At 39.3% G+C, this 12842-nt stretch overlaps 1 protein-coding gene across 30 annotated transcripts in view; it reads left to right on the top strand.

The window, feature by feature from the left end:
- The window catches only part of SYNE1 (spectrin repeat containing nuclear envelope protein 1), a 518696-nt gene that overhangs the window by 142851 nt on the left and 363003 nt on the right, over positions 1-12842 (top strand). For all 30 annotated transcript variants that reach the window (XM_078370315.1, XM_035297742.3, XM_035297743.3 and 27 more), the window contains 2 exons: positions 848-985; positions 2560-2724. In XM_078370315.1, coding sequence (XP_078226441.1) covers positions 848-985; positions 2560-2724 — 303 coding nt within the window. The remainder of the gene's footprint in view (positions 1-847; positions 986-2559; positions 2725-12842) is intronic.

The following is a 12842-nucleotide window of genomic DNA, read 5'->3' as shown; positions in this document are numbered from 1 at the left end:
TTTACATGTTTGTTTATAATTTTGAAATTCTTTTAGATGTGTTATCTGCTAGCTTCTGTAAGGGCCAGTCTCCTGTTCTGTAACATAATTGCACATTTTAATGATATTTTCATTTCATGTTGAGATTTGGAGTTACATTTTAGGATGAGTTAATGTAATTCATATAAAATATAAAACTTTAAAACTATTTTAATGTCAGCATTAAGCTTATAGTTAAGTCTACATAGGATAAATTGATGTCAACTGTACTGTGACATACTTAATATTTTAATACCATGAAATTAAAGCAAAGGATTATCATGTAAGCATTGTCCTTTAAAGTAAACCTCTTTATGCAGGCTTACTTAAACACAAATCTAAATAGCTTTAATTCTGCATTATTTCAATATATGCAATTTCTATTTGTAAATTGTTTCATACTTAAAAAAAAGCAATTATCTTGATCGTTAGTGAAGATTTTTACTCCTATTTACTATGATTTCCTGACAAACATAAACTGGTATAAAAATTACTTTACTGGAAATGAGAAATCCTAGCTTTAGTCCTACCTCTACTACTTGTCCTTGATAAGTCATTTCTGGGGTTCAGAATAATAACACATGTCTATGTTGTAGGGTGATGGAGAGATCCAAAGGGGATAATATGCAGAAAGCACTTAGCACAGGGTCAAGCTATGTCACGGATGGTGAATGACAGCTGCTATTAGTGTAATGACTACCGTGATTATTATCAACAGCATATATTGAGTGTTATCCAAATAGAAAAGATTGTTATTTAGGAAATGTGCTTTCTTTTGCTTTGCTTTTTTTGACTAGTTGCCATACTGTTACTGTTTTTCCTCTTTTAGTCATTTAAGCACTTCAGAGTTCAATATGAAATGAAAAGGAAACAGATTGAACATTTAATACAACCATTACATAGAGACGGAAAATTGTCACTTGACCAAGCCTTGGTAAAACAATCTTGGGATAGAGTGTCCTCCAGGGTAAGTTCCCACAATTAATTGTATTAGGGCTTAATACATTTAGTAAAGAATATTTTTCATCATCTATTTCTACACAGTGATATGACAGCAGGTTTTATTGCCTCTGTCTTAGGTTAGAAAGACTAAACTATGAGAGAATCTTTGCCTCCTTGTCTAGTTTTCCTGTAAATTAGTGGAAGTGTTTGGTTTAACAGCTATTTTCTTGCCTTGCCTCCCCTGTATGTGATATCAGCCATTGACTATATGATAGATTAAAATCTTGAGACCATCTGGATCACTTCACACTTCATACAACTTTCTTCTGGATTGTTTAGAAGAGGTGACTCTTGTCTTGTAGCAGATTCTCCAGAATGGAGCCACAACAACTTCTTGTATTCCAAAACCACGTTTCATCAACATTTAATGATCTTCCTTTATTGACATGCAGTTTTATATTCTTTAAATCAAGCATCTCTTTTTATCTGATTGTTCACAAATCTGAAGAAAAACTGCTTAGTATCTTTCATATTCATATTCTTCATGCTTAAAGATCAAGATTTCCAACACCTGGAACTCTTCTATTACTAATAAGAATATTTGTCTTGAACTTACCATATGTCTTTTATTTTTATTTTATTTTGCCTTTGAGATACTGTCTTGCTCTGTCACCCCGGCTAAAGTACAGCGGCATAATCACAGCTCACTGCAGCTTCAACCTCCTGGGCTCAAGCAATCTCCTACCTCAATCTCCCAAGTAGCTGGGACCATAGGCATGCACCACCATGCTTGGCTAAGTTTTTTTTTTTTGGTAGATATGAGATGTCACTATATTGCCCAGGCTGGTCTTGAACTCTTGAACTCAAGCATTTCACCCATCTTGGCTTCCAAAATTTCTGGGATTACAGGAGTGAGCCACTGCACCCAGCCTAATTTTTTTGAATAATCTCATTTTTTTCCCAGTGACTCCATTAAAGAAAAGGCTAGTTCCTAAGCACCTCAACTCATCCCACCTGGTATTCCAGTAAGCTAGGAAATGTGTCTGAGGATTGGGTAAAATGGAACAGATGAAGAGAAGGGTAGACAATCATAGAATTGTGGAAAGAATCCTTTAAACTCATCTTTGTCTAGAGCTGCTTAGATAACCCTAATTTTTCTGGACTTGTTCTGATCATGTGGGAGGTTTTAATGGGATTGTCATTCCGACCACCAAAATACACACCTGCCAGATATCTAACTACTGCATCCTCCAGGCATGTTAGCAAACCTGATCCTTCTCCTTAAAGCTAAAACCACACTGAAAATTAGTGGTGTTTTATGCTATCCCTCTTAGAGGAAAACTGCTTACACTTCTAATAATATTTTTCCATGTTTAAGATGTATTTTGAGTTTCCTCAAAACTTGCCTGTAACTATAATTTTCTCCCCATCCCTAAAGTATCAAACTCAGAACACAGACATTTGCTTATTTGATATTTATTAACTTAGCCTGAAATCATTAACTTAAAGCTTTATGTATATTTACAATTATTTAGGAGTAATTTTATAAATTGTCATCTGTATTAAAGATATTTTATTTTTCTGCTTTCTAAATTTTAGCTCTGTGATTGGCATATACACCTTGATAAATCTCTTCCGGCACCTCTGGGCACCATAGGTGCCTGGCTGTACAGAGCAGAGGTGGCCCTGAGAGAGGAAATAACCATTCAGCAGGTCCACGAGGAAACAGCAAACATGATACAACGGAAACTTGAGCAACATAAGGTAAAAATTCTGGTTGGAAAACTTTGCAGCATAACAGCCCTAGTGTGGTCTACAGAGGTAGCCTGATTACAATGTGCCCCGGTTGGGAACCCCCAAATACTCATTCTACATAATCAGAGTTGTCACATCTTAGAATTCTCTAATTTGAATATTTCTTTGTTACACTGGTTAATGACGACCCCAGTAGGTCGATTTTCTGAGATATTTCCCATAACTACATGGTATTTTTTTCCCATCTGCAACTATCTTTGTTATTTCTGTTGTTATATTTTATTTTTCAAAAGATAAGCCCATAGATGGTATGGATTTACATCATAATGTGGCTGGCCATTGGCTCCAGACCTCATTTCTGCATCCATTCTCAAAGGCAGGCAGGCAAAGGTTCTTATGTCCTGTTGGGTGGGGGTAGAAGGAATGGAGGTTGTAGGAAGTGGTGAGGTTAGACTTTGATGGTCTCTTAGTCATTTGAAACTTTTTGTTTTGTTTTATCAACTTTTATTTTAAGTTCCAGAGTACATGTGTAGGATGCGCAATTTGGGACGTTTTAAACTTAATGTATAGTCTGTTGTATATGGTATAATTTCCAATATACTTCCTCTTGTGTTTTGTGATAGTACAGGCCTAACTAAAAATGCTGTTTTTCGTTAATATCACATTAATGCAATCTTGCATTTTATGCAAGTCAGTTTGTATACTTCACTTGTTGTAGTATGGTGGGGTATTACTGCATATGTGAAAAACAGAGATTTTTACTTCTGACTACACATGGGCAATGTAGAGCTTGCATATATTTTCTGCCAAATTATTGACATTTAAAAAAAGTTACCCCAAATAAATAGACTTCCATATTCTAGACAAGACCGTAAAGTAAATTTATGACAGATTTTCTTTTATGCCTCTCTGGGACTTTGCTTTTGGAGCTAGAGATACAGAGATGCAGAGATGTGATGTCATTGCTGATCTTGGCCGTTTCAACTCTAGTTTGACAAACTCATCAAACTAGATGGCCACAGCAATTCTTGATCGTCTACAGAGGCCATCACTCAGGCGCCTGCCTCCATTTCCTCTTCACTTTTTCCAATACTCGATGCCTTCAGACACTTTTCAAGTTGCTGATAATCTCTTAGCTCCTCTCCTCCTCCAGCCACCAACACAGACAAACACACACTGAACTCCCTGTCATCTGGCTTCGCAGATGTAAGCTTGACTTTGGGGTCCTCTCCATCTGTGCAGATACTCACATACAAAAGCTGGCCCTGCCTGTTTGTGACTTAGTGCCCTAAGGTGGGGGCAGCTATGCCACAAGGGACCCAGGCTTCAGGCCTCATACAAGATAAAGTCATTAAGAATTTTCCTGGAATTGAGTCAGGTTAAGGTTTCTCAAAAGCATAAAAACAACTGGACCATGTCAAATTTGAGACCACCCCAGTATATTAAAATAGGGGGCTGGGTGGGGTGGTTCATGCCTATAATCCCAGCACTTTGGGAGGCCACAACAGGTGAATCACGAGGTAGGAGTTTGAGACCAGCCTGGCCAACATGGTAAAACCACATCTCTGCCAAAAATACAAAAAATTAGCTGGGTGTGGTGGTGGGCACCTGTAATCTCAGCTACTTGGGAGGCTGAGAGGAGAATCACTTGAACCTGGGAGGTGGAGGTTGCAGTGAGCCAAGATTGCACCACTGCACTCCAGCCTGGGCAGCAATGACTCTGTCTCAAAAAAAGAAAAGAAAACAGGGGAAATTTGTGAAAACAGCATTACACAAACAATAACATCTTTAGCAAATTAGCAATTAAGCATAAATAACATACAATAATTTTTTTCATTTAAAACATAATTTAAACTGTTTTATTTTTTACCTTAATCAGCATTTATTTATTTATTTTTAAATTTTAAATTTGGGGGCACATGTGCATGTTGGTTACATGAGTATATTACATAATGGTGGGGATTAGGATTCTAGTGTACCTGTTATCCACATATAAAACTATTTTAATTGATGTACATATTTCATACAAAAGAAGCCACTTTGGAATTTTAAATAAAATGTAGGATGTATATTTCAATGATTATATTATTTCAGGCCCTTCATGAGCCCTTCTAGCTCCCTTGAGAGACAGAGAGAGACACAGACCCTGTGCCAAGCCCCAAGGATACAGCTAGAACAATCTCTCTGCCAAAGCCATGGTGAACAAGGCATAAAAACTAGGAATGAAATGGATCAGGGAGAGATAGAGATGCAGGAGTTGGAGAATGATCATCTGAGGCAAACAAACAAACAAAAACCCAGAAAGGAACAGACTAAAGAGAAAACCAAGGAATATAATAAAGGATAAAGGTAAAAAGCAGAGGTAGGTGTGGGATAAGAAGATGAGGGATTGAGGGAGAGAGATCCAAGATGGCTGATCGTTAGCAGCTCGGGATTGTGGCTCCCAGTGAAAGCATAGAAAACAAGAGGACGCCACAGTTTTAGGTGAATTTTTGTTGCTCACAGACCAGGAGATTCCCAGCGGAGGAGCCCCATGGGTCGCCACCGCAACTCTTGTGGCCAGTGCAGCGCTTTTGCTGGTGCCTTGGCACGGTGGTTTTTGGTGCAGAGTCAGAAAAGCACCATCAATCTTAACACTGCTGTTTTAGCCGGTGCAGTGGGTTGCTCAGATTCTGGCACTGGGAATCAATAAATTGGATGTCCACTCAGAAACCTACTTAGAAAGGCAGTGATTACAAACACGACAGATGGATAAATTTATAATGAAGGGAAGAAACCAGGCTAAAAAGGCTGAGAATACCCAAAATCAGAATGCCTCTCCCTCTACAGGGAATTACAGTTCCTCATCAGCAACGGAACAAGGCCTGATGGAGCAAGACTGTGTTCCATTAACAGAGGCAGGCTTCAGAAGGTGGATGATAAGAAACTTCTGGGAGTTGAAGGAACTTGTTCTAACCCAATGCAAAGAAACTAAGAACTTGAAAAAAGGTTTGATGAAATGCTAACAAGAATAGATAATATAGAGAGGAATATATGTGAATTAACAGAGTTGAAAAATACAACAAAAGAACTTCACGAAGTATGCACAAGTTTTAACAGCCAAATTGATCAAGCAGAAGAAAGGATATCAGAGGTCGAAGACCAACTTAATGAAATAAAACGAGAAGACAAGAATAGAGTAAAAAGGATAAAAATGAATGAGCAAAGTCTCCAAGAAATATGGGACTATGTGAAGAGACCTAATCTACATTTGGTAGGTGTACCTGAATGTGATGAAGAGAATGAATCCAAGCTGGAAAATACTCCTCAGGATATTATTCAGGAAAACCTTCCCAACCTAGCAAAGCAGGACAATATTCAACTCCAGGTAATACTGAGAACACCACAAAGATATTCCTCAAGAAGAGCAACCCCAAGGCACATAATTGTTAGATTCACCAGGGTGGAAATGAAGGAGAAAACACTAAGGACAGCCAGAGAAAAAGGTCAGGTTACCCACAAAGGGAAGCCTATCAGACTCACAGCAGATCTCTCAGCAGAAACCCTACAAGCCAGAAGAGAATGGAGGCCTATATTTAACGTCATTAAAGAAAAGAACTTTCAACCCAGAATTTCACATCCAGCCAAACTAAGCTTTACAAGTGAAGGAAAAATAAAATCTTTTGTGAATAAGCAAGTACTCAGAGATTTCATTACCACCAGCCTGCTTTACAAGAGCTTCTGAAAGAAGCATTACACACAGAAAGGAAGAACCAGTGTTAGCCTTTCTAAAAATATACCAAAAAGTAAAGAGTATCAACATAATGAAGAATTTATATCAACTAATGGGCAAAATAGCCAGCTAACATCAAATGGCAATAATTTTACATTTAAATTTATTAAATCCCCCAATCAAAAGATATAGCCAAAACCCAACGGTATGCTGCATCCAGACCCATCTTACATGCAAGGATACATAAAGAGTCAAAACAAAGGGATGGAGAAAGATTTGTCAACCAAATGGAGAGCAAAATTAATAAATAAATAAATAAATAAATAGAAGAGGTTGCAATTCCCGCCTCTGATGGGATGGATTTTAAAGCAACAAAGATCAAAAGAGGACATAATGGTAAAAGGATCGATGCAACAAGAAGATCCTGGATGTGTACGTACCCAATACAGGATACATAAGACTTGTAAAGAGACTTGGACTCCCACACAGTAGTAGTGGGAGATTTCAACATCAATATTAGATAGAACAATAAGACAGAAAATTAGTAAGGATATCCTGGACTTGAACTCAGATCCCGGAACAAGTAAACTTAATAAACATTTATAGGACTCTCCACTTAAAACACACAAGATATGCACTCTTATCAGTACCACATCACATCTACTCACAGGTTTAAATGAAATATTGGTTGGCCATTATTAAGCACAATTGATGGTATAAGGGAGGTTTTCAATACCCATTTTTAGACTGCATTCTAGCCTGGGCAACTAAGCAACACTCCTGTTCTCTCTCCTTCCTCCTCTTCCTCTTTTTTCCTCTTCTTCATTCCTTTTTTTCTCTTTCTTTCTCTCTTTCAAAAAAAAAAAAGTAGAGGTAGGTAGGGGCTAAGACCAGGTTCACAGTGAATATCAGAATTATATTTTTATTGAGGAAGAAACTTTTACTACACCTGGGCATGGGTACTTAAAGTAGCTCATAAAACAATTAAATTGCCTATTTTAAGATCAGTTCTCATGCATTGAAAATATATATACTAGAAGCCTGTAATAAGCTGAGCCTTAGGGTGAAAAGTTTGAATTTTTCTTATTCTTATTGAAATGGAGGCCCAACCTGTTGCTCTCAGGCTGGAATGCAATGGGGTGATCTCAGCTCACTGCAACCACCGCTTCCCAGGTTCAAGCAATTCTCCTGCCTCAGCCTCCTATGTAACTGATATTACAGGCACCTTCCACCACACCTAACTAATTTTTGTATTTAGTAGAGACAGGGTTTCACCATGTTGGCCAGGCTAGTCTCACACTCCTGACCTCGAGTGATCTGCCCTCTTCAGCTTCCCAAAGTTCTGGGATTAGAGGCGTGAGCCATCACACCTGGCCAAGTTTGACTTATTAAAACAACTAAAAATTGTAAGTTTCCTCAATGGCACCAACTCAGCCTTCAATTTGATATAACACCTCTAAGCTGGGATATTGGGCTCACTTGGACATGCAATAAATTGGGAAAATCACAATTTAGGACTCATAAATATATATATGAGCATAATATATACATGAACATATATGTGAACATATTTATTCTGCAAAACAAAGCGTACCTGTATTATCTTTTCCATTTTTCAGTTACCCTAATGTTCAATTGTCTAGAAAAAAATGACAATAACCACAGCTAATTATTATGGAGGACTTAACCAGGTTTCAGTCCTAAGTATTTGATTTTTACCAAACACTTAATATGACAAATGTGAGACAGGTACTATTATCCTCTTTTGTTGATGAGGAAACTGTAGGTAGAGAGAGGTTAAGTGACTTTCCCAAGTTCATGTAGCTGATGATCCCAGTTGTCTTCAACACTAAGCTTAAAATGTGACCACAAAGCTATTGTATATCATACTTATAGGGTGATTGTACTGACTAATATATTATTCTTAGTATGGCTTTGGCAAAGTAAGGCTTTCAGTCATAAGGAATCATGAAAGTAGCCATCAGACTCTGCCACCTGCTACTCATCCTTAGCAGTTACCAACACTACCTGGATCACTTTCCCTTCTTTCTTGAAGATTTTATTTCCTGGATGACATTGCATGACATAATTCTTAGTAACTTCAGTAACCTATAGATGATCCTCCCAATACCCTGACCTCTCAGGTTCTTGACCTCCTCTTCCCCCAAGATCCTGTCACTCACTCCACAGGCATAGCCTCGAATGCTCATCACCAGTAAATGTGACCCCTCCACAAGCTCTTTGTCAAGAACTTTCCTCTCCAGTCAGACAAGTCTTCATCTCCTCTGTGCCCTATAATCTGTTATCTTCCCATCTTTTCCCTTCATCCTGTTCTCTCTACCACTTCCCTTTGGGCAATGTAAAAGCCCCACTTGTCTACATCCTCACTTGCCTTGTGAACATTTCACGTTGTCTTACTCTCCTGGTAAAACACAATGCTGCTGAAAGCCAGGTCTCTGCCTAGTTCATGCCCACACACACGTAGCTGACTGTGGCTTGAGGAAAAACACACCCCCAGGCGCGATGACTAACCCAAGTGGGCCCTTCATGGTGCCTAGCAGTCAGAAGGCATTTCCCGACTCCATTCCTTCCTCATTTCTGGGACAACTATTTCATATCTTGTCTCTTCAAACCTTCCACACCTCCTCCCCATCCTCACTCTTAGCTGATGACATTACTTCCTTTTTCTTTGAGAAAATAGAAGCAATCAGAAAAGAATTTCCACAAGCTCCCACGGCCACATCAACCCACCTACTTGCATCTGTGCCCGAATACGCTCTCTTCACTTCTGTTACTATGGGTGAGCCATCTGTGCTCTGAGCCGAGGCCAACATCTCCATGTGTACATTAGATCCCACCCTCTCTGCAAAAGGTAATTCCTGTCCTTCCTGCCTTCTACATTATTTTCTCTTTCTTTCTCTGTTGGAGTCTTCTTGCCCACATGCAAATATGCTGCTATTAACTCATGTTAAAAAGTTTTTTTCTTAGCCCCATTTCCCTTCCCAGCTACTGTCCAATTTTCCTCCTTCCTTTTACAGCAAGGCTGTTTGAGAGAATTGGCTACGTTCTTTCTTCTTTCAAAATTCTCTTCTCTCATTCTTTCTAAAACCCATTCCAATCAAGCTTTTCTCTTGCCATGCCCTGGTACCAAGTGTACCAGGCTTTGTCTCTTTCCTCACCCAACGGCCAGTTCCCAGTCTTCTTACCTCACCTATGGCAAACATTTTACATAGTTATGCCTTTTCCCTTGTAAGACTTTCTTTAGGTCATGGTGGCTCATACTTGTAATCCCAGCATGTTGAGAAGCCAAGGCGAGAGGATCACATGAGGCCAGAAGTTTGAGACCAACCTGGCCAACAAAGCGAGACCCTGTCTCTACGAAAAAAAATAGAACAATTTGGCCAGGGGCGGTGGCTCACACCTGTAATCCCAGCACTTTGGGAGGCCGAGGTGGGTGGATCACCTGAGATTGGGAGTTCGAGACCAGCCTCACCAACATGGAGAAACCCCATCTCTACTAAAAATACAAAATTAGCAGAGCATGGTGGCAGGCGCCTATAATCTCAGCTACCCAAGAGGCTGAGGCAGGAGAATGTCTTGAACCCAGGAGGTGGAGGTTGTGATGAGCAGAGATCATGCCATTGCACTCTAGCCTGGGCAACGAGAGCAAAACTCTGTCTCAAAAAAAAAAAATTAATCAATCTATCTATCTATCTATCTGTCTATCTATCTGTCTGTCTGTCTGTCTATCTATCTATCTATCTATCTATCTATGTATCTATATATCTATCTATATATCTATCTATCTGTGTATCCATCTATCTATCTATCTATGTATCTATTTACCTATCTATCTATCTATGTATCTATCTATCATCTATCTATCTATCTATCTATCTATCTATCTATCTATCTATCTATCTATCTTGCATGAGCCCAGGAGTTAAAGGCTGCAGTGAGTGAGCTAGGATTGTGCCACTTGTAAGTTTTCTTCTTACTCCCCTGGCTGTACCCTTCTAGTATTCTCTAATCTTTCAACAAATATCTGTTGAGCATTCTCAATGTGCAAAGCAGTGTTTTAAGCATTTGTGATACATCTGTGAGCAAAACAGACAAAAATCCCTGCCCTTAGATAACTTACCTTCTATTGAGAGGAGGCAAGTAAAAGTAATAAACATGCAAAATAATTAAATTTGCTGGGAATGGTGGCTTACGCCTGTAATCCCAGCACTTTGGGAGGCCAAGGTGGGCAGATCACCTGAGGTCGGGAGTTCGAGACCAGCCTGACCAATATGGAGAAACCCCATCTCGACTAAAAATACAAAATTAGCAGGTGTGGTGGTGCATGCCTGCTATGGCAGCTACTCGAGAGAGGCTGAGGTGGGAGAATCACTTAAACCCAGGAGGCAGAGGTTGTGTTGCGCCAAGATTGCACCAGTGCACTCCAGCCTGGACAACAAGAGTGCAACTCTGTCTAAAAAAAAAAAGTCAATTTAGGTTAGAAAGTAAAAGGACAGGGGATATTAGGTGTCATTGCAATTTTAAATAGGGTGGTCAGTGAAACGTCATTGAAAAGATGACATCAAACAAACAAGCACATTCCCTACCTTGAAGTCTTTACCCTTGCCGTTTTTCTGGAATGTTCTCATTCCTCACTCTGAAACATCCTCTTACAGATACTCCCATTACCATCTTCTTCATCTCTTTAAGGCCTTTACTAAAATGTCCCCTTAGTCAGCCCTTTTCTGGACACCTCTTTTGAAATTACAGCTTCCCCCAAACTTCCCCTTCCCCTTTCTTGTTTGATGTTTCTCTTTAGGTTTCATCATCATCTCAACTGTTACCTATTTGAATTATGTATTTTCCCTTTTGCTTGGTTTTCTGCACTATAATATCAACTGCATGCGGGTGGGAATTGTTGTTTTCTTTCACTGTTGTCTCGCCATATTCAGGCTCTCAAGATTGCAATTGGGTCAATTTTGATGATGCATACTTGCTAAAACTGTGTGTTTTTGACTTAGTCTTCAAAATTACTGGCATAAAATTGTTCAAAGTATTGTTTTATATATTCTGTATATTATTTTCTGTGCCTATATATATTTCCCCAATATTGTTTCTTTGTACCGCCTCACTTTTCCTTAATCACACTTTGGCATTGTTGATTTGCTCTACAATGTTCTAACCTTCTTTTTTCAACCATTTTCTTTTCTTTTTTTTCTTTCTTTCTTTCTTTTTTTTTTTTTTTTTTTTTTTTTTTTGAGATAGGGTCTGGCTCTGTTGCCCAGGCAGGAGTGTAACAGTGTGATCATGGCTCACTTCAGCCTCTGCCTCCCAGGATTCAGTGATCCTCCCACCTTGGCCTCCCAAGTAGGCAGGACTGCAGTCATGGGCCACCACACCTGGCTAATTTTTTTTATTTTGGAGAGAGGGTTGTACCATGTTGCCCAGGCTGGTCCCAAACTCCTGGGCTCAAGCGATCTGCCTGCCCTCCTAAAGTGCTAGAATTACACGCATAATTTTTTTTCACAAAGGAATGACACCCATTTTTTTCACAAAGGAATGACAGTATTTTCATGATATGGCTGCGGTGTAAGAATAGACTGGGTTACGAATGGAGAGTGGAGGCCAGGGTACCATTTCAACAGTCCAGTTTGAGTGCCTTGAACCAGGGAAGCAGCTGTAGAGATGGTGAGAAATGGACAGATTCCAAATACATTTGAGGGCAGAAAAATTTTCAGCGTTAGATATGTTCTATGAAAGAAGAGCCATAAATAACATTATGATTTTGGGGCAGAGTAAATGAAAAAAACAGAGTTTCTATCAATTAAAGATAGGAGACAATGAAGCAAGTTTTGGAGGAGAGATGAGGAATTCAGTTTGGGGCATGTTGAGTCTGTTCCTCATCCAAGAGGACATGTGGAGTAGGCAATAGGTAAGAGAGCTCGAGAGAGAAGTATAGCCTGGAGATAAAAATGCAGAGTCATTGGCATATGGAGGGATGTTTGAAGCTCCAAGACTGGAGAAATTAAATAAAGAAGTGTATACAGAGAAGAGAAAAAGACCAAGGACTGATCTGGAGGGAATCCAGTATTAAGAAATTGAATAGTAGAAGAACCAGTAAACGTCTGAGAAGGAGCAACCAGTGAGGTTGGAGGAAATCCAGCTACAGTGTTGTCTTAGAAGCAATGGGAAGCAAACGTATGGAGGATAGGGTATTTTCAGAAGGATCACACAGTGATCCTTAAAATGTAGCTGAAATAATTTCACCAATCTGCTCAAAATTCCCAGCTGGCTTCCACTACCAAAACACCAAAAGTTCTTACAAAGGCCATTCCTGCAGCCCTTTCCCTTCTTTACCTCACAACCTGCTGTAACGCTTCTTCCATTGCTGTGTCTCATTTAGAGAGGCATGTTG

The sequence above is a fragment of the Callithrix jacchus genome, chromosome 4 (assembly GCF_049354715.1).
Source record: "Callithrix jacchus isolate 240 chromosome 4, calJac240_pri, whole genome shotgun sequence".
Taxonomy (NCBI): domain Eukaryota; kingdom Metazoa; phylum Chordata; class Mammalia; order Primates; family Cebidae; genus Callithrix; species Callithrix jacchus.
Note: the sequence above shows the minus strand (reverse complement) of the source record. Positions and strands in the feature narration are given on the sequence as shown.